The 21656-nt window shown below is 38.5% G+C and overlaps 1 protein-coding gene across 1 annotated transcript; it reads left to right on the forward strand.

Annotated features, from left to right (window-relative positions):
• The first annotated feature begins 7534 nt into the window (after positions 1-7534).
• On the forward strand, positions 7535-21589 carry LOC127654164 (protein disulfide-isomerase-like). The gene is made up of 11 exons (XM_052141212.1): positions 7535-7823; positions 9122-9328; positions 10976-11109; positions 11389-11526; positions 14338-14442; positions 14629-14754; positions 14909-15109; positions 15967-16087; positions 17841-18022; positions 19107-19217; positions 20247-21589. The coding sequence occupies exons 1-11, from the start codon at positions 7685-7687 to the stop codon at positions 20304-20306; spliced, it is 1524 nt and encodes a 507-aa protein (XP_051997172.1). The 5' UTR covers positions 7535-7684; the 3' UTR covers positions 20307-21589.
• The last annotated feature ends 67 nt before the right edge of the window (positions 21590-21656 follow it).

A 21656-nucleotide genomic window follows, 5' to 3' on the forward strand; every position in this document is an offset into this window, starting at 1 on the left:
ACTGTCAGCTGAGACAGTGGGGGCTTCAGCTGAGGGCTGTCCACCTTTTTCCTACGTCCTGGGATGCTTAGCGAGATATATAGGTGTTACTTCCATTGTCAAGTTATCACAGCTGTTGTTGCGGTGTGTGTCCATTCATTCTTGCAGTGTTGGGATTTTGTGGAGAGCATGTACGATTTTGTATGGGCATACATCAATCACTATATCAGTGTGTTACTGAACGATATTAAACTGCAAAAAAGTCATAAAGACAAAGATAGCGTGAACAAAACTGGCACGCTGTTTCTCCCAGATGAACTTTAGATTTGATCTAAGCACAAACGCAAAATTTCTAGCAAAATTATTGGTTGTTTTGTGGAGTACCTGTGTTAGTTCAGCTTCAGATGAGTGTGCTTGTCATCTTGTCACCCTGCATGTTCAAATCGGACAGACACACTAAGGAATAGCTGATAAGTTCTCATTCTTGGGTATGTAATTGCTTTTTTTAAGTTTTCCGATCAAAGGTTTATGTCCTTTTAAATCAAGACGTAAGTTTTAAACATTTGTTCGCCGGATGATTGACTGGTGAGAGGTAGTGCTTCGCTGCTGTCCGGGACGCTGTTTTATACCTCAAATGCGATGTGGATTTTGACTACCTCTGTATGTGTTTTTTGTGAATCACAAATATTTTGCACCACATTTATTTAGCGCTGACCATTTGCGATCGGATCATCAGAAACGCGTCTTATTACCAGCTGTAAACAGGGTCTTGAACTGACTGCAGCCAGAGCTAGGAAATGTCATAGAACAACTTCCGGCAAAATTCCCACCCACAAAAGATGGAAAAGGGCCATGAGCTGAGACTTTCTAGAAGACTTTGACTTCAGCCATGGTAACAAAATTTCTTGCGTTTTTAATTTTTTATTATTTGGGTTAGAATCACTATATATATATATATATATATATATATATATATATATATATATACACTCACCTAAAGGTTTATTAGGAACACCTGTTCAATTTCTCATTAATGCAATTATCTAATCAACCAATCACATGGCAGTTGCTTCAATGCATTTAGGGGTGTGGTCCTGGTCAAGACAATCTCCTGAACTCCAAACTGAATGTCAGAATGGGAAAGAAAGGTGATTTAAGCAATTTTGAGCGTGGCATGGTTGTTGGTGCCAGACGGGCCGGTCTGAGTATTTCACAATCTGCTCAGTTACTGGGATTTTCACGCACAACCATTTCTAGGGTTTACAAAGAATGGTGTGAAAAGGGAAAAACATCCAGTATGTGGCAGTCCTGTGGGCGAAAATGCCTTGTTGATGTTAGAGGTCAGAGGAGAATGGGCCGACTGATTCAAGCTGATAGAAGAGCAACTTTGCCTGAAATAACCACTCGTTACAACCGAGGTATGCAGCAAAGCATTTGTGAAGCCACAACACGCACATCCTTGAGGCGGATGGGCTACAACAGCAGAAGACCCCACCGGGTACCACTCATCTCCACTACAAATAGGAAAAAGAGGCTACAATTTGCAAGAGCTCACCAAAATTGGACAGTTGAAGACTGGAAAAATGTTGCCTGGTCTGATGAGTCTCGATTTCTGTTGAGACATTCAGATGGTAGAGTCAGAATTTGGCGTAAACAGAATGAGAACATGGATCCATCATGCCTTGTTACCACTGTGCAGGCTGGTGGTGGTGGTGTAATGGTGTGGGGGATGTTTTCTTGGCACACTTTAGGCCCCTTAGTGCCAATTGGGCATCGTTTAAATGCCACGGCCTACCTGAGCATTGTTTCTGACCATGTCCATCCCTTTATGGCCACCATGCACCCATCCTCTGATGGCTACTTCCAGCAGGATAATGCACCATGTCACAAAGCTTGAATCATTTCAAATTGGTTTCTTGAACATGACAATGAGTTCACTGTACTAAAATGGCCCCCACAGTCACCAGATCTCAACCCAATAGAGCATCTTTGGGATGTGGTGGAACGGGAGCTTCGTGCCCTGGATGTGCATCCCACAAATCTCCATCAACTGCAAGATGCTATCCTATCAATATGGGCATAATGTAATGAAATAATTTAAATTGAAATGGTTCTTGGAAATTTTTGAATGGCTGTCTATGGAGAAACATGCTTTATGCCATCGAGTGGTGTAGTTCCAACATCTACCAGCAGATGCTAACAGGGACCTGCTAACCAGCCAATTCCTGGCCCCCGGTGCCTCAAGTATCTTTTCATTTTTACAGTGAGTAAGCTATGTTACATTCAATTATGATACATTTTTTTTAGATTACTGTGCAAAAATCATCATAGTAATACCAAAGACTGTTAAGCCCAAGACCGACCACTTGCATTCAATTAAATGGAAGAAATTGGAATGCCCAATATGGCAATACAAAAAGGGAAGTCCTACCTTACAGATAAAAGAGACAATCACCTTTTAGATACAGACATTGCCTGCCTGTCAGTCAACTCGAGAATGCGCATGACATTAGATGTATCACCCTGCTGCCCCGGGTCACTGTCCATGTTGCCTATGCTTAATGCCTCCACTGAGTTACCCTCTTGCTATACAGCATGAATATGATGCCAGTATTAGTTATCTGTGAAGAACAAGTCATGGTTTAATTTTGTAAACTAATAGATGCTGGCCAATGTTTAGGATATTGTGAACTAAAACATTTATGACTAAATGTCTTTTGAAGTCCTATATGATTAACTATGGAAGTGCACACAGATGCATTTTCCTTTGTTATTTGGCTTATGAAGCATGCCTATTTTATCCATAGAAAATAGCTGTCCTGGTGCGTTTTAAAGATGGCCGCCGTGTTGACTACAGTCTCGTTGTCCAGTAGAGAGCACAGCTGTCCACAAAATATACGCATCTGCACACAGTTGCTTTGCGCCATCTAGAGGAGACAATATATTCATCACAGTCAGAATATATATTCAAAACACACACACAAAATTACTTTTTTCCGAGCATACTTTTTTTTGTTGTTGTTGCACTGGGCATGCGTTGTGGAAAATGTTTCTCAGCTCTATGCCATTATCTTTTGTCATTCTAATTTGCCATGTTTACAACCCCCTCCTTAAACTCAAGAGATCTTTATTTAATTTAATTTAATTTTTGTCCTGGGTTTTTGCTATGTTACCTGTAACAGCTGCATGGAGTCTTCTGTCTTGTAAACCACTTTGGCAAAAGAGCATCTGCAATTAACTGTTTAAGATTCATGTGTAAGGTAATTATCTTGTGCTCGCGATCCCATGACTTAGTTTCACTGTGACTGTTAAAAATGGAGATATATTCAAAGAAGGCCTAACTATAACTTACAAGTGTGAACTGAATAATTGGATCCTTTCCTGACATGTTTGTATGGATAGAGCTATTCTCCATTTGTCTTTACTCTGAAACCCTCATCCACAATCATGCTTGATTTTAACCCTGCCTCACTGAGACAATCACTTTTAAATCACTGACAGCAGTCCTTTGCTTTTTATTACTCTATATATGTTATACTATGATACAGCAGCTTTAAACCCTTACATTGACGTATGTTGCTTCCTCCAGATTATCCTCAGTGTGACGTCAGATATGAATTTGAATGCAGTGACACTATATGTCCTCAAGATGAGAGCGAATATTGAGTTTATTGGTTGGCATGGTAACAGCTGCATGTTTTTTTTTATCCCTGATTACAAGAAAAATCATTCCTGATGCAGGTGTGCTGGATGGCATTGAGACCAATTAAATCGAGTCATGTCTACGTATTGTTGAGATTATTAGATCAACCTCAACTTCTGAATTCAGATACATCTGATTTGTCTATTTGCTGGTTTCCAGTGCTTCTATTGTAATTAAACTCTAACTGAAACAGGAAGTACACTATCCCTAAAAATAAAATGCCACTTTTAATGGAATTACATTGGCAGCCAAAATGTTGGAATAATGTACAGATTTTGCTGTTTTGGAAGGAAAGTGATACTTTAATTCACCAAAGTGGCATTCAACTGATCACAAAGTATAGTCAGGACATTACTGGTGTAAAAAAACAACACCATCACAATTTAAAAATAAATAATTTTTGATCAAATCTAGACAGGCCCCAATTCCAGCAGCCATCACTCCAACGCCTTATCCTTGAGTAATCATGCTAAATTGCTAATTTGGTACTAGAAAATCCCTTGCCATTATATCAAACAGTTGCTATTTGGTTCATTAATTGAAGCTTAACATTGTATGTTTTTGAGTTGTCACAATATACAATAGACTGGCATGTCTTAAGGTCAATATTATTTAAAAAATGGTACAAAAAAGAAAAGAAAATGTCAATCATTCTTTTGAGGAATGAAGGCTATACAATGCTTGAAATTGCCCCCCAAAAAACTAAAAAACAAAGGAAGATTTCATACAAAGGTGCACACTAAATCTTCAAAGACTAAGTACAACTGACTCTAACAAGGACAGAAAGAGATGTGGTAGGCCAGATGTACATCTAAACAAGAGGATATGTGCATCAGATTCTAAAGTTTGAGAATTAGATGTCTCACATGTCCTCAGCTGACAGCTTCATTGAATTGTACCCGCTCAACACCAGTTTCATGTACAACACTTTTGAAACAGAAACACAAAAAGAAAAGGTTAGAGTGGGCAAAGAAACACAGACATTGGACAACAGATAATTGAAAAAGAGTGTTATGGATCTTAAAACCACTGAGCTTTTGTGGGATCAACTAGACTGTAAGGTTTGTGAGAAATGCCGTCAAGACAGCCACAGCAAGTGCTACAGGAAGCGTGGGGTGAAATGTCACCCGAGTATCTGGACAAACTGACAGCTAGAATGCCAAGGATCTGCAAAGCTGTCATTGCTGCAAGTGGAGGATTTTTTTGATGAGAACTCTGAAGTAGTTTAAGAAGTTCTGAAAAAAAATAAAATAAATTGTAATAGTAATTTTTCATGTTATTACTGTCCTGACTATACATTGTGATCAGTTGAATGCCACTTTGGTGAATAAAAGTACCAATTTCTTTCCATAAGAGCAAAATCTGTATATTATTAAAAAATTTTGGCCGCCTGTGTTTATGGAGTGTTTGTTTCAAAATGCTATGTTTTCTTTGAATAGTTTACATAGCTGAATTGGCCAGTAGATATCCTCCATTTTTCTCTGTATGACAAGGAAAAACTTTTTTCAGAAAAATTAGCACTTCAGTTTCAGCAAAACACATGACCTGTTTGCTAGCCTATTGTTTTTAACTGAAAAGAACTGCCACGTTCCCGTTTTAAGAAAAACGAACACCCCTCTGCTTACAAGATCTCACATTACAGCTTGCTGATACTCAGTCTGTAAATGTGTGATCACTCCAGAGTGTGAAGAAGAGAACCTTCTAAAAAGCAACAGCAAGATAAAATGCAGAATGCATTGATCGTGGGGGAAATAACTATGCTTAACAGAAATAATTAATTAAAAGATAATTTAGCTTAATATTTTTTGTGGCAAAATAACAAGGCTATTGAGGTCAAAATAATGTTCTCTCTAGTAAGTTTTTATTATTAAAAAGCATCAGCCAAGAACAAAAATATTATTACATAGGCCTAATGTTCTCCTTTTAGCTTTTCACCTTTGAATTCTGGTTAAATTTGAGAATTAAAAAAATAGAAAATAGTATTGCATCACATTTACGTTGTAGAATCAACTTAGAAGTTAACCTTTATTCTACTTAATACTTTGATTAACTTAATTATATTTTATATACTTAAAAATACTTTAAATATTTTATAGCATGAAAAGATTTTCTAACTGATGCCTTAATTCTTTGAATGTATCAAAACAGTTTGCTCCTTTACAGGAGTAATTTGGTAATTGTGGTGTCATTTTTAAGCGTTTAGTAAGCAGAGCTTTAAATTCATCTAGCAAAACAAGTTAATATCCTGAGAATAATAGATGATACTGTTTGATACATGAGGTAGGCTTCAACCACAAAAGGGTTGTGGTGAAGGTGATAGAGGGCCGTTTCCTTCGTCTTCTTCAGTTTGCTCTAATTCCTTCATTCAGCAGCATGCAAATCTCCAGACTGTGTGTTGGCTTTAATGACAAGCTTGGCTCTATATGCCTTCCATCAGGGGTTTAATATATTAAGCATTTGAAAGTAAATCAACATACTTGAAGTTCATGGAACAATTTGTGACCTTTACAACACGCTAGACGTTACACCCGTGCACCAAAACCATCAAACCAAACCTGCGCATTGTTCTCACATTCTTTATTTACTGTACTGGACAAACAGGTCTTAAACATGCAAAGAAATTCTTGAAATTACGAATCCCGGTGGAAGCCAGGGCCACACTCATGTTACCACTGGCTATAGATGAAATTACTGTACCGCAGGAAATAATGCAAAGACAAAATAAATGCAAAGACATAATTTTAGCAGTAGTCCTATATTATTTTATTCACTCATCCTTTCACAAAGAGTAGTCCATGTGTGGTGGAGCCGGAATCGGTTCCTCCCTTTATATCGTAGGCCTATATGAGGATCATGATCAGATCATGAAATCGCGCCTTTTTCTTGTAAATTTGGATAGTGCCTCATAAAGGGCAAAGGGTGTATATCAGGGTTGCAGAGAAATTGTTCTCTTCTACGCCCGGTACTGGGTCGCGCCCCGGAGGTTGAGGAGCTCTGGTTCAGTATGCAGATAAATTGATATTCATGACCCGATTAAATCAGCCAGCTGATTAGTGTCTACGTTGGGACGTGTGCCTTTCAGCAAATCAGTACAACTGGCGAAACGTCACATTAGGTTTATAATGGCGGTGTCTCGTTTGGAAGGCTGCGTCCTCAGGAGGTCGCATTTGTCGGCCGCATACGTCATCGAGGCTGTTCCGTTTCAGAAAAGCGAGTAGGACACTTCGAATGCAGCCTTCGAATCTGACCTTCTTTCACGGGAATTCGGAGGATGCATGAGATGTATCCTTCGTGGGCACTCCCAACCCACACATCTTTGCTTCAACGGAAATGTCTTTAAAAAAAATGACGCCAATTTGCCCGTAAATATGATGCTCAAACGCAAGGAATGTTAATTCCCAAGTTGAAGTACCTCAGTAGATGGGTGCAGATTATATAATATGTATAATGATATGAATATATAATAAAAATAAAGTATTAGACTAAAAGTAGACCTGTAAAATCTATTTTCTTTTCTCTCAACAGCATTATAATTCTCCTAGATTTTCCCTCATACATTCCCTTCCAAAGGGACTTCGTTCCATTCTCACTCGGTTGGAGTATGATGCGTTCCGTTTCCGCTTGTCCTACGAAGACCGTCTCGTTTAAACGATACTTGTTTATAGGAGGACGCTCGGTATACTGCACGCCTACCTAGCACGCAGCCTTCGTAACAAGACGCAGCCAATCCTTCACCGTAGTAGGACTTGTAAAAGTACATTCAGAATATGCCGATTCACTTCCAGGTGCTAGGAGAAGCGCTGTCCACTCACAATTCAACACGAACAGCGTTCGGCCTCATTAACGCGCATGCGCAGCTGCGTTGTTCTCTCTATTTCCTGCGCGCATTGCCACGTTATTAGTGGCAGACACAAAATTCAAGCGACACTTCAGACTGTTGGAGTTGAAAGAAAATTCCATTACGGTCTAACGATTGGTTTGCACGCTTGAAGGTGATCAGAGATGCTGAAGTTGTTGATTGTGTGCGCGCTGGCCGCTGTGAGCGCGGCTGACATCCCCGAGGAGGAGGACGTGCTAGTACTGAAGAAAAGTAACTTCGAGGAGGCACTCAAAACTTACCCCAATATTCTCGTGGAGTTTTGTAAGTAGTTCATAGCTTTGTTTGACTTGTCGCCATGTATACATTTGTGATGAACGTGGTGCACTTGTGCACAAAGAACTGAAACCATCGGTGAAAGGAGACGCTCATCTCAGTGGCCTTTATGTTCTTATCTTAATTTGTTACGACAGTGCTTGTAAAATAGCTCTCTTGAGTTAATGGCTCCAACATATACTGCTGTAGCATTGGTGTGCGTTACTCATATCGCAATGTTTTGTAATATAAAACCACAGGAACACATTTGAAATTTCAAGGCCACTCATTCTAAAGACCTATGTCTTGACGGAATAGTGATAGCAAGTATAAAACTAGGCACAAGAGAATCATCATAAGTTTGTGGTGTAAAGTTAATGTCCAGGATGATAACAATTACTGAACTTAAGCTAAACTCGGATTGTATCTCCTCTTGAAAATAAAAAAAGATGCAATGCACTCTTTAGTCAACTTTCGATTTCCTGGCTGTTTGTTTTTCCGTTCCACCACTTTGAGATCAGATTTGATATATTTTCAGTTATTTAGGGATGAATGAGTTTCTAAACTGAAAACAATTCATCAAGCTTGTGTATGTTAGAGCGCCAGGCTTCTTTTACAGAGGTTGTCCTGGGTTACTTTCATTGGCCACTCTCATTTATATGCTAATGTTTGGACGTGATGGAGGCTAAAGATACCCAATCACAGACCTCCACGAGTGTGTCGTCATAATAAGAGGCGTGGTATATGGCAAGAAGGTTGGGTCCTCCCCGTTGTCCAGTGCTAGGTTGACGTGTACTTCGGAGGAACTTCTGGTTTACTTTATCTGGAGATTATTAAACCATAGATTTTTTTTTTCCTAAACAGTTAAATGGATGCATAAGTAATGCATGCGTGTATTTATTTTTTTTTTTTTATTTAAATATTTTATAATTTATTAAACTTAATTTTAACAAGGGTGCCATGCCACGAACTTTGGACTTCCAACATGGCACATTATTTGGTCATGACGATTTGAGGAAGTTAAGGTAATAACTTTGACCTACAAATTATAACCTACATATTTGCAAAGCAGTTTTGGACTGGACCTGGACATTGAACACCCAACATAAAAACAAATTATAATAATAAAAAAAATGCTTCTTAGTTATGCACCCCATCATTTCATTAAGGTAAATTACTCCTCGTGTAGTTCCTGGGGTAAATAAATGCTTCCATGTTAAATCTCTTAAAATGAAGTGACACTCATGCCTTTCATTGACGTTACTGTCTCCATGCACTAAATAAACAATGACATTTGCTTGTTGCAGATGCACCATGGTGTGGGCACTGCAAGGCCCTGGCCCCAGAATTTGCCAAAGCAGCTGGTACACTGAAAGCAGAAGGCTCCGACATCAAACTAGGTAAAGTAGATGCCACAGAAGAGTCTGAATTCGCTCAGGAGTTTGGTGTTCGAGGGTATCCCACCATCAAGTTCTTCAAGGGAGGAGAGAAGGAGAACCCCAAAGAGTATTCTGGTGAGATGTCTCTGATTCTATTCCTATCTCTGTGTTCCAGTCCTCTTTGTTTTATTTACTAGACTTATCATCTTTTTTTATCTAAGCATTCTAGAACCCTAAAGAAAACAAAGTTTGAAACAAAATCTGTGATATTTTATTTAAAAAAAAACTAGAGTGAAGGAAATTGGTAAAATTGGACATGTGTCCACTTTTTACTGGGTTGTTTTGGTTGGAACTGCTACAGAATAATTGAGCAGTAGTCAAATAATAATTTAGTTATGTTTGTAAATCAGTTTAATGGGTCAGTTGCATGTGTGCCATGAAAGTCAGTGCCAACCATTTAAGACAAGAATGTAATTCTGTACATGGAAGCCCCGAGTTCTTGCTTGCTTGTGTAAGGCCCCTCCCCATGACCCTCAGCGTGCAGTTCCTCACGTTGCCTGTGGTCTGGTTAGCTGTGGGCGGCTCTCCAGGACTGAGTCTGCTCTGCAGGAGGAAGACTGTAACAGACTCTGCAGTGCAAGTTCTAGCACTCAAATTGTCCCATCATGAAAATTTAATTGGTTCCATTTGTCAGATTCCTTATAGAATTGCAAAAGTAGCTTATCAACTGGGTGAAGAGCATTCCAGAAATCTGGTTTATTCTTGATTTGCTCCATCTGTATCTGGAGACCTTGATGGAAAGGCTGTATAAAGGCTTCTGTAACCGGTAGATAAGTCCTCGGACTCGTCCAAAGCTTAAATGCGGAACCACAGTGTAATTGCTTAAGTGTTGCATCTGTTGTTCCTGCTGTAACCTGTGAAGCTCACTCCCTCCACTGGTTTTAATGTATAATCAAGAATAGCTTTGAGACTGTTGTCATTCAACTTGAAAACAATGTTAGGTCTACCTTTTAAGTTATAAATGGATAGGGATAAATTGTATTAAGTCTTGTGCTGGATTTCTGTATTCTTTATTTATCTAGATCTATATTTTATTGAATTGTATAAATTGTCATTATTAGCAGCTTATTGTTTTGGTCCTATGATTTTTAAAGGAAAGTTCTGTGTTCAATACAAGTTAAGCTCAATGTTAATTACCAAATTTTTTTATTTCAACTCATCCCTTTTAAAACAAAATGCAAAAATTGAGGTTACTTCATGGTAACGAAGTTGTAAACTTAGCTCTAACTTTACACAGAAAAGGTTTTTTTTTATCACATTAAATCATGTTTACACATTGTTTGTCTTGTAGCTATACTTTTGAAATGGTTCGTATTTTAACATTCAAAAATTGGCCTCCGTTCTCTTCATTGTAAAATATATATTTTTTTTAAATAGAGGGACGAGTCAGATACATTTGTGGTAGTCATTATTATGCCACAAATTCTGTCAACAGAGCTTAATTTGTATTGAACCCACAATATTCCTTTAAATTTCAAATTAAAGAGATCAGCACACTGTTATATTCCCATTTATTGATTAAAATGGCAACGATTTGATCAAACTTTATTTACATTTCTTCAAAGCTTTACCTCTCCTGTAAAGTTTGGATCTCTCCTAAATCACTTTCATTTAAAATTAAGGCAACCATATACATTTCTGCTCTGTGGGCTGTAAGTGTTTGCTTAGTGCAACAATAGAACTTGGTGGCACCATGATATGCTCACACTGTTGTGTTTGCAGCTGGTCGACAGGCTGATGACATCGTCAACTGGCTGAAAAAGCGAACTGGTCCTGCAGCCACTACTATAAGTGATGCCACACATGCAGAGTCCCTTATCGCAGATAATGAGGTTGCTGTCATTGGCTTCTTTAAGGTAATTTATTATTTATTGCATTTTTGGGGTAAATTCCACTTTGGGTTTTCATTGTTTCCAACATTGATCTTAGAATTTGTTTTGGTTCTTGCAGTCAATCCACTATATTTATAGTTAATTGCACAAATGTTTGCTGTTATTTGTGTGGAAGTTGTATTTCAGTCACAGCTTTCAACTCCTCCATCTTACTCACTTTTTATGAGTGAAATCATTAAGATGTTTTGTAAATTTGGTACCCAAGTCTGAATTTTAAATTGGCTTTTCTTTTGATCCCTGCAGGATGTTGAATCAGAAAGTGCAAAGGCCTTCTTTAAAACTGCAGAGGCTGTGGACGATGTCCCCTTCGGCATCACCTCTGATGAAGCAGTCTTTTCAAAGTTTGAAGTTGCCATGGATGGTGTTGTGCTGTTTAAGAAGGTAGGTTTGTTGCCAAATGTCTTCTCTGACAGTGCTTATTTGCAGGCTCATGGGAGGTAGTTTCAAACCATCATACTCTTGAATACACCATACTGGGGATCAGAATAATCAAATATATAATTTCAAAACCTTTAACTGAATGAGGCACATACACTGGGTAATACAATATGCTTGGCTGTAGAGACTGGGGGAATTGATATTTCAAAGTATCACCAAATTTTGCTTCTCTATACTACAACATTTTAACGCTAAGAATCAATATTTGAGTTGCATTTTTCTCATTAATATTTGGACCATTACTCATATGAGTGAGAAGATGATGCATACTATGACCTTAGGTCAACCAATGCACTTCTACTAAAATGTTAACTATCTTCTAACTCTCTGCAATGAAGAGTTTGGCTTTATGACTAAAAGTGCCAAAATTCAATGAAGGTGAATGAGAAACGAATGGCAATATATTGCCGTTTTGAAACACAATACACTAAATGTTATCACCGAATTATCGTATTATGACAGAAATCTAGATAATCATATCACCAGCTCCCTGCTGATTTCCACCCCTAATTGGCTGAATGAGAAGCTCTTGTGGCTCAAGGCAAGTCAGTCCACTAGGTGGCCATCTTTGGAACGCCCCAGGGGAGCTATACAAGCAACATACAGCTCCTATCTACTTAAATGGGGAAAAGCCAAAGCGGTTGGTCAAGATTATGATCAAAGAACATATTTCAAAACAGCAGTTAAACCCGACAAGAATTATATCATAAATGGTTATGGCTCTTTTATCTGTAAGGCAGAACTTCCTTTCCAGTCATTTTAATACCAGTGCTTCGTCTTTGGCTAAATGGTCTCCGGTGAAACCTTTTTTGTGTGCTCTATGAATGTCCCTAATTTTTCAAGTCCCCACTGCAGCCACGGTAACATTATGAAGCCACACCGATAATAGTCTCATCTGGCAATGCTGCCATTGCTATTATTGGTTTGCTCAGATTATTTGGTTTTCTGATTCCTGCTGTTTGGTTATCTGGTTCCTGCTGCAAGCAGAAAGGCGGTCTCCCCTTTGACCTTTAATTGCATTGGATAATGATGCACTGAGGTTTTAGATGTCCGTGAATCTTCGTGGACTTCAAGTTCATTAATTAAATGTTTATTATTGATAAACCTAACAGTTTTGCTGGGCTGTGGTGGCATTTAGACTTCATTTTTTGTGAGATTGTGTCTCGCTGTACTGATTTTACTTGCATACAGGACACCCCATTTTCCCACCCCATAAATTTTGCATGAGTCAAAGAACCAAACCAGTTAAAGTCACAGCATTTGTCCATCCATCAACATCTTTTCATCACTTTACATCTTGATGTTACAAATGAACATCCACAATCCATTCTTTTTGCCTTTCCTATATAAAAAGGGTGGTGATAAATGAAATCAGACCTTGTTTTCAGACGTTCAGTGTTAAAGAAAAAGATGCACACATAATATTAATATCAGGATGCTTTGCCCCTGAGATACATTAGCTCCACACTGAGATTAGGGCTTGATATTGTTCAGTCTCTTAACCCATTGATCAGATCACAAGGACTAAATCTCACAGTTTCACAATGAATAAGTTACCGTATGCCTATCATACATTACGTGGCAGTCAACTAATAATACCAATTGCCATTTTAAAAACACGTCCACGCACGAAAGCCAGAACCAAGGAGGTCTAATACCAAGAAAAAGCTGTAATAATATTTGCGATTTAAAATTTGCTTGCAATAAATTGTCAGGGTACACGATTACTTTTCAAAACTTGATCTGACACTGAATGCTCAAGCAGCCTAATTTACATTTAGAAAATGCCTGATTTTGCTATAACAATGCAAAAAGCACTTAACAATTTGCTTGAAGTGAAAATCAGTCCTCCATTCCTGTTTAAGTAATCGCATGGTCATGCAGAACATCTCAGGTTTTTAAATCTATAAGGATCCCCTTTCTCAATGGTGATGTGGCAGTGGCAGCCGACCAGTCAGCAAGATCTCGCACTCTTCGCTTTCAAATTCCGTACATCACTTAAAGTGTGATTGCATTACTCAAGGCCAGCTAGAAGGCCTGGACTGGGACATATCCTAAAAACCACACCCAAGAATGAATAAATCAATCTGATTGGCTGATGAATCTGACAATCTGACTTTAGATACCTATTCAATGCAGTGTTGAATGATTCTGAAGGCCGGATGGGATGGAGCTTAGACTCACGTGCTGCTGCTGCTAAGGAGCATGGCTTCAGGCATGCAATTTGTGAAACAGTTGTCACACTTTGCTTGCAAGCATCGAGGAATAAATTCTGATTGGATAAACTCAGTTTTTTGCTATTTGTTTGTAGATGAATTAGGAGTGGAACGCAGTTTGAAAATACATGGGCAAAAAGGTCAATGAATATGAAAGAGTGAAAAAATATTTAATTATTAGGCATGTTACGCCAACAGAAGGCTTTGCTGGACTGAGAAATCGCCACTGCTTTTATCTGTATCCGGGCAGATAAGCTCCACACTGCCCCCAGTGAATGGGTGTGTAAAAACGGAAGTGTGGCTTCTAAACTAAATCATACCCTGTCGCAACACTACTGCACATGTTGAATTTAGAATATCCACTGAACTGTTGTTGGCAACTGTTGCAGTCACATTTCTGTTGAGTGCTGCACAGTTCTCTACTTAACTCTATTACAATGAATATTGTTCACCTGGTTTGTATTGTTGTGTACACTGTGGAATGTAATTTAGTGAAGTTAAATGACATGAGGTAATCACCTGATTTCTCTCTCCTTAGTTTGATGAGGGTCGCAATGCATTTGATGGGGAGATCAGCAAAGACAAGCTCCTGAACTTCATCAAGGCCAACCAACTTCCTCTGATCATTGAGTTCACAGAGCAGGTAACCGTACTTGGGATGTATTTACGCAGTTTGTGGTGACTGTCTATTGTTCCATATTGATGTGTGTTTAAACTGTATTGTATACAGGACCTAGGTGTACTTTTACTGAATTGAGACAATGCATTTAAAGGTTGGATGTTGTGGGGGAAATGATGGATCCCGAGATTCTTTGTCCTCATTTTTCAGACTGCTCCCAAAATCTTCGGAGGCGATATCAAGTCCCACATCCTAATGTTTGTGCCCAAAGCGGCCAAAGACTTTCAGGAAAAGATGGACCAATTTAAGAAAGCAGCAGAGGGCTTCAAAGGCAAGGTTGGTTCCTCTTTTTTTTCAAGAACACAAGGATTATGGAAGTTTTAGTTGCAAGATCAAAATTCCTGTTTGAACCCTTGTGTTTCGTTTCAGTCATTTTAACCATGCATTTGTATTTTTGCAAGTATTAAACTTGTTCTATCTTTCCCCACAGATACTCTTTATCTTTATTGACAGTGATGTGGACGATAACCAGCGAATCCTGGAATTTTTCGGTCTGAAGAAGGAAGAGTGCCCAGCCATCCGCCTTATCACCCTTGAGGAGGAGATGACCAAATACAAACCCGATTTCTCTGACATCACAGCAGAGAACATCATTGCCTTCTGCACAGCCTTCACAGAGGGGAAAATAAAGGTGGGCCCATCACTCGGTTTTAAACTATAGCTGTGTTTATATAACTACCTTTTTCTGGCGATTTTATTTTATTTAGAGTCTTTTTATTCATCTGTTTTAATCTGTGTTTTTTTTCACAAGGGAAATTGAAACGAAGCATAGATTTACTCTTTCTCAAGGACATACTGGGTCTTCCACAACATTTTAATTATGATTGGGTATGTGTATGAGTTATAGTCTAATTGAGTACTGTTTTTGAACCAGCTAGTCGACAGTTATAAACACTACTTGAAAATCAAACATTTTTCTTTGCGCATTTGCCTGCCATAGGCAACACTGAATTATACTATACTTTGCCTCTGAATCTCTTACAAAATCTGTTACAATTGAGTACACTGGGGGGCTGTGGATGTGTGTTGTCGAGGTGTTGGAAGAGAGGCGAAGATATGATTTTGAAAGCAAAGCAAAGCCAAGTGTGGCAATACTTGTAATAATTTGATGAAATTAATTCTACTTTATTTTGTTGGAGTCATGCCTACCACCAGTATGTGTGTAACATTTCTGAACACGGGCATGTTGTCTGCACATTTTCTGTTCTTTGAACCAAAGACTGTCTCACAGCTGTCAGTGCGCATGTCTGTACGCGCTCTTGGTGTTACAAGAGTATACAAGGTTGTGTGCTCCATGCGCAAGATGGACTGGCACATGGAATACAAAGTATACCCTAGCCTTAAAGGTTCTTGTAGATTTAGAAAGTTGGATGGGGAAATTTGGTGCCAAATGCAATGCATCTTTATATAAAGAGACTGTTTATTGTATGGAGGATGTTCTTACATTTCTTGGGTTCTTATAATTGTAATGTGCCTCTCTGCCTTCAGCCTCATCTGATGAGTCAGGACATTCCTGAAGACTGGGATAAGAACCCCGTCAAGGTCTTGGTGGGCAAGAACTTTGAGGAGGTTGCCTTCAACCCTGCCAAGAATGTGTTTGTAGAGTTTTGTAAGTATTTTTTAATGTAGAAACAGAATTTGCTTTTGATGCTTGTTCTCTAGCCTGGTCTCTAACCAGCTGGTTTAAGGTATCACCTTCCCTTTTGAATTGCCAGATTTATTTTGAGGTGGGCTTCCTTGATTACCCCTCCCGGAAGGCTCTTGGGTGTAAAATGTAAGGCTCCTGTATCGGTTCAGAAGCATCATGCTAATCCCTGCACCCATAGGATGCCCACTTGGGGAGAGCCCTTCCCATCATCTCAAACTTTCTATAATGAGAATGTTGGAGCTAGAAATGCTCTGATAATTTTAGGATCCAGAGATTAAGCAACCTGCTTTATGATGATGGAAGAGGAATGTTTCCATGGCTGCAGCTTTAGGCTTTCTATCAAGAGGTGGTCTCAGAGGGTAGAGTGGGCATTAGGAGGGCTGTTAAACTTTGGGCACGTGAATACAATTTTGCATGTCCACTCACACCCAGTGCTCAGACAGTGGGTAGATCACAGCAGCTCAGCTGACAATAAATTGAGCCAGACAATGGCTTTATTTACAAGGGACTAGCAAGTGATTTTACTCATGGTGTGGAGCTTTAGTTTGAGTTCAGTTTGCTGTTTCTTGTAGTCAATTGTGCCCTGAATGGGTCCTGTACATCCTGGTTTACTTTCTTGAGGAGTTTTATTGGGCTTGCGTGTGGTTCTTTTTTTTTTTTTCTCTTAAAAATGAAGTCAGACCTAATTAAGTTTTGAGTTTATCAAAAAAGATTTCAAAAGCCTTATAGGTTTTTAAATCCCTATGTCTCTATTACATTTTAATCTGAAGACTTCACCATGAAAATAACTAAAAACTAACATCCCTGTTTATGTGCAAGGCTCAGCTTTAGCAGAAAGTTTTACAGTATAGACTCAAGCACTTACAGGATCACTGGTTTTAGAAGGTTTCATATTTCAGAATCCGTTTTATTCACCATATACTTTTACATGTATAAGGAATTCTTCTTGGTGTTTGGTCACAACACGATACATTCAGCACACACATCTCGGACAACACTATTATATAACATACAGAATTACTAATAAACCAATACAAATAATGCACAAAATTATAGAAATATTACACCCTTACACACCAGAGAAAATGAAAGGCTCCGTTATAATTTTGAGGTAAAATTAGGCTGGATGCAATTCAGACAGTGCGTTAAAGGTAGTGGAGCAATTGTGATGTATAGTAAATGATGGCAATGATATATAATTTGTGAAAAACATATTTAGTGCATGATACTTGTTACTGGCAGGACAGCATAGTAGTGACCACTGACTGCTGGTTAATTACAGAAATTGCCAGTGGATTTCGATCATGTGCAGTTTGTGTTATCAGGGAGTGCTACACCAGGAGGCTAGTTGTTGAACCTCCTGGTAGTAACCAATCACAGTAATGGCATTGCATATTTTATCAACTTCACCGATGCATCGCTGGGAACAGTCATTTGTGTAGAGCGAATCTAAGAGGGGTGAGAGGACACAATCTTGTGGCGAGATTACAATCGAGTGACCGGATTTCAGAAATATTCTGACTGATTCTCACAAACCGCTTACTGTCAGAGAGAAAGTTTGTGATCCACATGCAGATAGAGCCCAAACGTCCTCCTGAGAAAATTTTATTTTTACATGAAGATTTGATTACTTGACATGCTTCAGTGCCTCTTACCAATGATCTTTGTGATATACTATCAGTTCATATTAACTGTGGTTTACCTTTTTATCCAGATGCCCCATGGTGTGGTCACTGTAAACAGCTGACCCCCATCTGGGATCAGTTGGGTGAGAAATTTCAAGACAATCCAGACATCATTGTGGCCAAGATGGACTCCACAGCCAATGAGATTGAAGCTGTTAAAGTGCATAGCTTCCCTACTCTCAAGTTCTTCCCTGCTGGCGAGGACCATAAGGTGAGGTCATGAAAGAATTTGTGTTCATGTGAAGATGTGATGGCCTACATATATCATCTACACAAACTGACCTGAAGCTGACCATTAATGTTCTTGGGTCTATTTAAAATGAACACAACTGATTTGCCTCTTACAAGAAATCTATGTAAATGTGGGAAAAATGCTACAGAGTATGTTCTCAATTTTATCTCATGCCGCTATTATAGATTCATGGCATAACCTTTCACAAGATTCTTTTTATTGATTTATAAAGATTCAAAATTTTGTGTGCCAGGAACAACTTCATAATTGGTAATTGCTAAAATTTACTGGTAATTAAACACCATTTTTGCTGGCAGAGGTTGTAGTGCAGCAGATCTGTGTGCCATTGCAAGGAGTGGCCAGCATACTTTGCCAGTGGGCTCATCTCCCAAGCTTGGTAGATAATATATAATTTTGCATGTGGCATGCTTTGGTTAGAAGCTTAAATGTCCAGCATGTACAGAATTTAATGTCTGCCTGCCGCATCGGTTTATGCTAGTTTTACACTTTTGTAAACCACAGTCTCTCACCTTGATCACGTTTCCATGAATGATTTTGCACCATTTAGAGAAGCACTTGGGATTATTTATTTATTTATTTTTTTTCTCATGCCTACAATGGTGATATGGCAATGACTATTATCCTCCTGATTTAGATGTTACATGTACTGGGGAAACTGGACAATCCAGACCCAGTGAATTAACCCCCTATTGTGTGTGGGAGATCTTATCCATAAATAATAATACAAAAATTGTATCTCAAACTCACTCTTTTGTGACTGGAGTGCCCAGTGTTGACAATGGAAGATGACTCTTCAAATTGTATCTGTAAACTGGTATATTGGACTTCAACATAAGTCAGGTTTAAAAGTGGGTCATGGCTAGAGCCCAGTTTGGCAAAAGTGTCCAGATTTGTCAAAGACCATAAATAAGTTACTTGGATGTCTTGGACACCATTTTCCTCTCCTCAGGCAAAAATTCTTTCCCCTTGTTTGGATACCATTTAACTTTGGAAAACTTATTTTGCTTTTAACTTGTAAAAATATGCTGGTTTTTTTTTTTAGGTTATTGACTACAATGGTGACAGAACACTAGATGGGTTCACAAAGTTTTTGGAGAGTGGAGGAAAAGAAGGTGGGGCACCAGCTGGAGACGATGAGGATGAGGAATCAGATGTATGTACAATAAATTAAACTTGATCACCATTAAGTTGCTCCAAACCAGGGGTGTAAAATGTACTCTAAAATTCACTTAGTATCCATACTTTCACTTAAGTATAATTTCACTCACAATAAAAGTCCATGTATCTAGCCAAAAACATAATACAATGTAATGTGAATAATACTTAATTAACTTTTTTACATTTAAAGTAACTTCCTTTCTAGAACAAAGTCAAGAGAGGATATTGAGAGAGGACGTTGTTACATTTTGTGTGTGTGTGTGTGTGTGTGTGTGTGTGTGTGTGTGTGTGTGTGACGAACACCATCAGTGTTTCTCACTTCGTGCTCCTAGTTTTTAATGAATACATTACATTCAGTTGGGCGGTCACATACGGTTTAGTCGCACAAATATTTCAATGTATCTGAAGCTCAAATCGAATCCAAAATGTCATGTCTCCAGATGGTTGAAACTCCACACAACCATTGTGTAAGACTGCATTTGAAATGACTGACCTCTGGTCTGTCATCTGTCTTTCATTGAATGCAGTGAAAAGGCGGCTTCAGTCCAGTAAGTCGAAGAAAAAAATGTATCTGCAATAATGTAGTGAGTACTTTTCCAAGTTTAAATAAAATAAAAAAAATTGAAAAACATTTCCTTTGGAAATGTAATTAAGTAATAGTACAAGTATTATGTATAATTGCACTCGAGTAAAGTACAAATCGAAAAAAAATAAAGACCACAGAAACCCATCCCAGTCTGTTCCTTTTTTTTTTTTTTTTAGAAAGTCTAATTCCAGAACATTGCCATTAATGCCCATCACAGCGGTTTACCTTCCAGCCACAACATACTGGATGGACCGCCACCACTGATAGGAGTGAGTCAGTCAACACTAGCTAGTCTGCATGTTTTTGTGGCAAGGCAGATTTGTTTTAAGTCATGGTAGTGCACATGGTCACGATTGCATGTGCCCACCAAAACCAGTTGTGTCACCGCACTAAAACAGCCTTTGTTTTTACCTGTCTAATCTAATCCTCTTTCCACAGGATCTGGATCTTGATGATGCAGATGATGATTCAGATGTGGAAGGACACGATGAGTTATAAGAGTCAGGAGAAAGAGGCGAGACGAACCCCTTCACCACCACCTCCAATTTAAACCTCCCTGTCTGTGAACACTAAAGCTTCCTAACCAATCCTACAGCTAGGTGTTACAGGGTCCTCCTTCAACCAGAACTGTTATCATTGATGCCCCAAACATTTGCAGCCCAGAGCAATGCCCCTCTGCCCACAAGAAGATCTTAGTCTCTTTTTTTTTTTTTTTTTTTTTTTTCTTTTAATGTGTTTAATTGTTTTATTTTACCAATATGTTGGGATTAAATGTATCTAAGTTTTTAGGTTTCATTGTCATGTTAATCTATTGAACTACTCTTAATACTTGCCCACTACCTCAGTTTATGATCAATGTTTATGAAAAGGGGGTGATTTAAGATTAAGTTTAATACTGTTAATACTTACCACCACGAAGAAAGGGGAAGGCCAGTTTAATTTGCCTTGATTCTATGGTGTGAATGGACTGCTCTTTTAGGACAGAGGGGCCAAATGCTGTTGTTCATGGGGTGGACATAACATTTAAAAAATGGGCTACTATTACAATGTGGACAAGCTTAGCAGAGACCAATCGGAGGTACCTGCCCATTCTTTGTTTTCTTTCAAACCACATTCTCATATTCCATATTCCAACACCTGCTACTGAATTAATTTTAAAGATGTTAAGAAGTGGAGAATTTGTTTTAATTGTTTCAAATAGTTTTTTTTTATTTTGATTTTTTTTATAATCTTGCAAACCGAAGGGCCCAGAAACAGCACTTATGTTGACGCTACCCTGGGGCAGTGTTGGCCCTCGCAGCTTTCTGATCACCTGGGAGGATGATTAGGTTGAAACATTATTTTTTGCACTTCACTCAATGCCATCAGAGATTCCATATCAGTTACTGAAATGGTAGGGTTTTTTTTTCATCCTGTTTGGAGAATTAACTCTGGCCTTCCTGCTTTCTCAATCACTTTAATGGAAGATTTGTTCCAATCGGGAGTTATCATGCCAGTTGACTTGGAGTGGTCCATTTGACAGAGAGGAGAAAGTGTTTGTAAATGCAGCTTACTGAGAATTCTTCCCACTCTTATGCCAGGGTTCAGGGTTGTGCGTATTAACCCTCATGTTGTCTATCTTTTATTTTTCTAGGAGTGAGTTTCAGGGGTGATGTTTAAATAACAGGATGGTTTTGAAATGAAAGGGATACAAAAATGGCGCAAACATGTTTGAGAAATCAATTTAAATGCAATTGAATGCTATGAAAAACTGGTGGCCAAATAAACAACATGGTGATAAACATGTGTTGGGTATTTATTTGTTTTTTTATAAACCTGGATTTAATCAATTGACATCTAAATATAAAC

The sequence above is a fragment of the Xyrauchen texanus genome, chromosome 13 (genome assembly GCF_025860055.1).
Source record: "Xyrauchen texanus isolate HMW12.3.18 chromosome 13, RBS_HiC_50CHRs, whole genome shotgun sequence".
NCBI lineage: Eukaryota > Metazoa > Chordata > Actinopteri > Cypriniformes > Catostomidae > Xyrauchen > Xyrauchen texanus.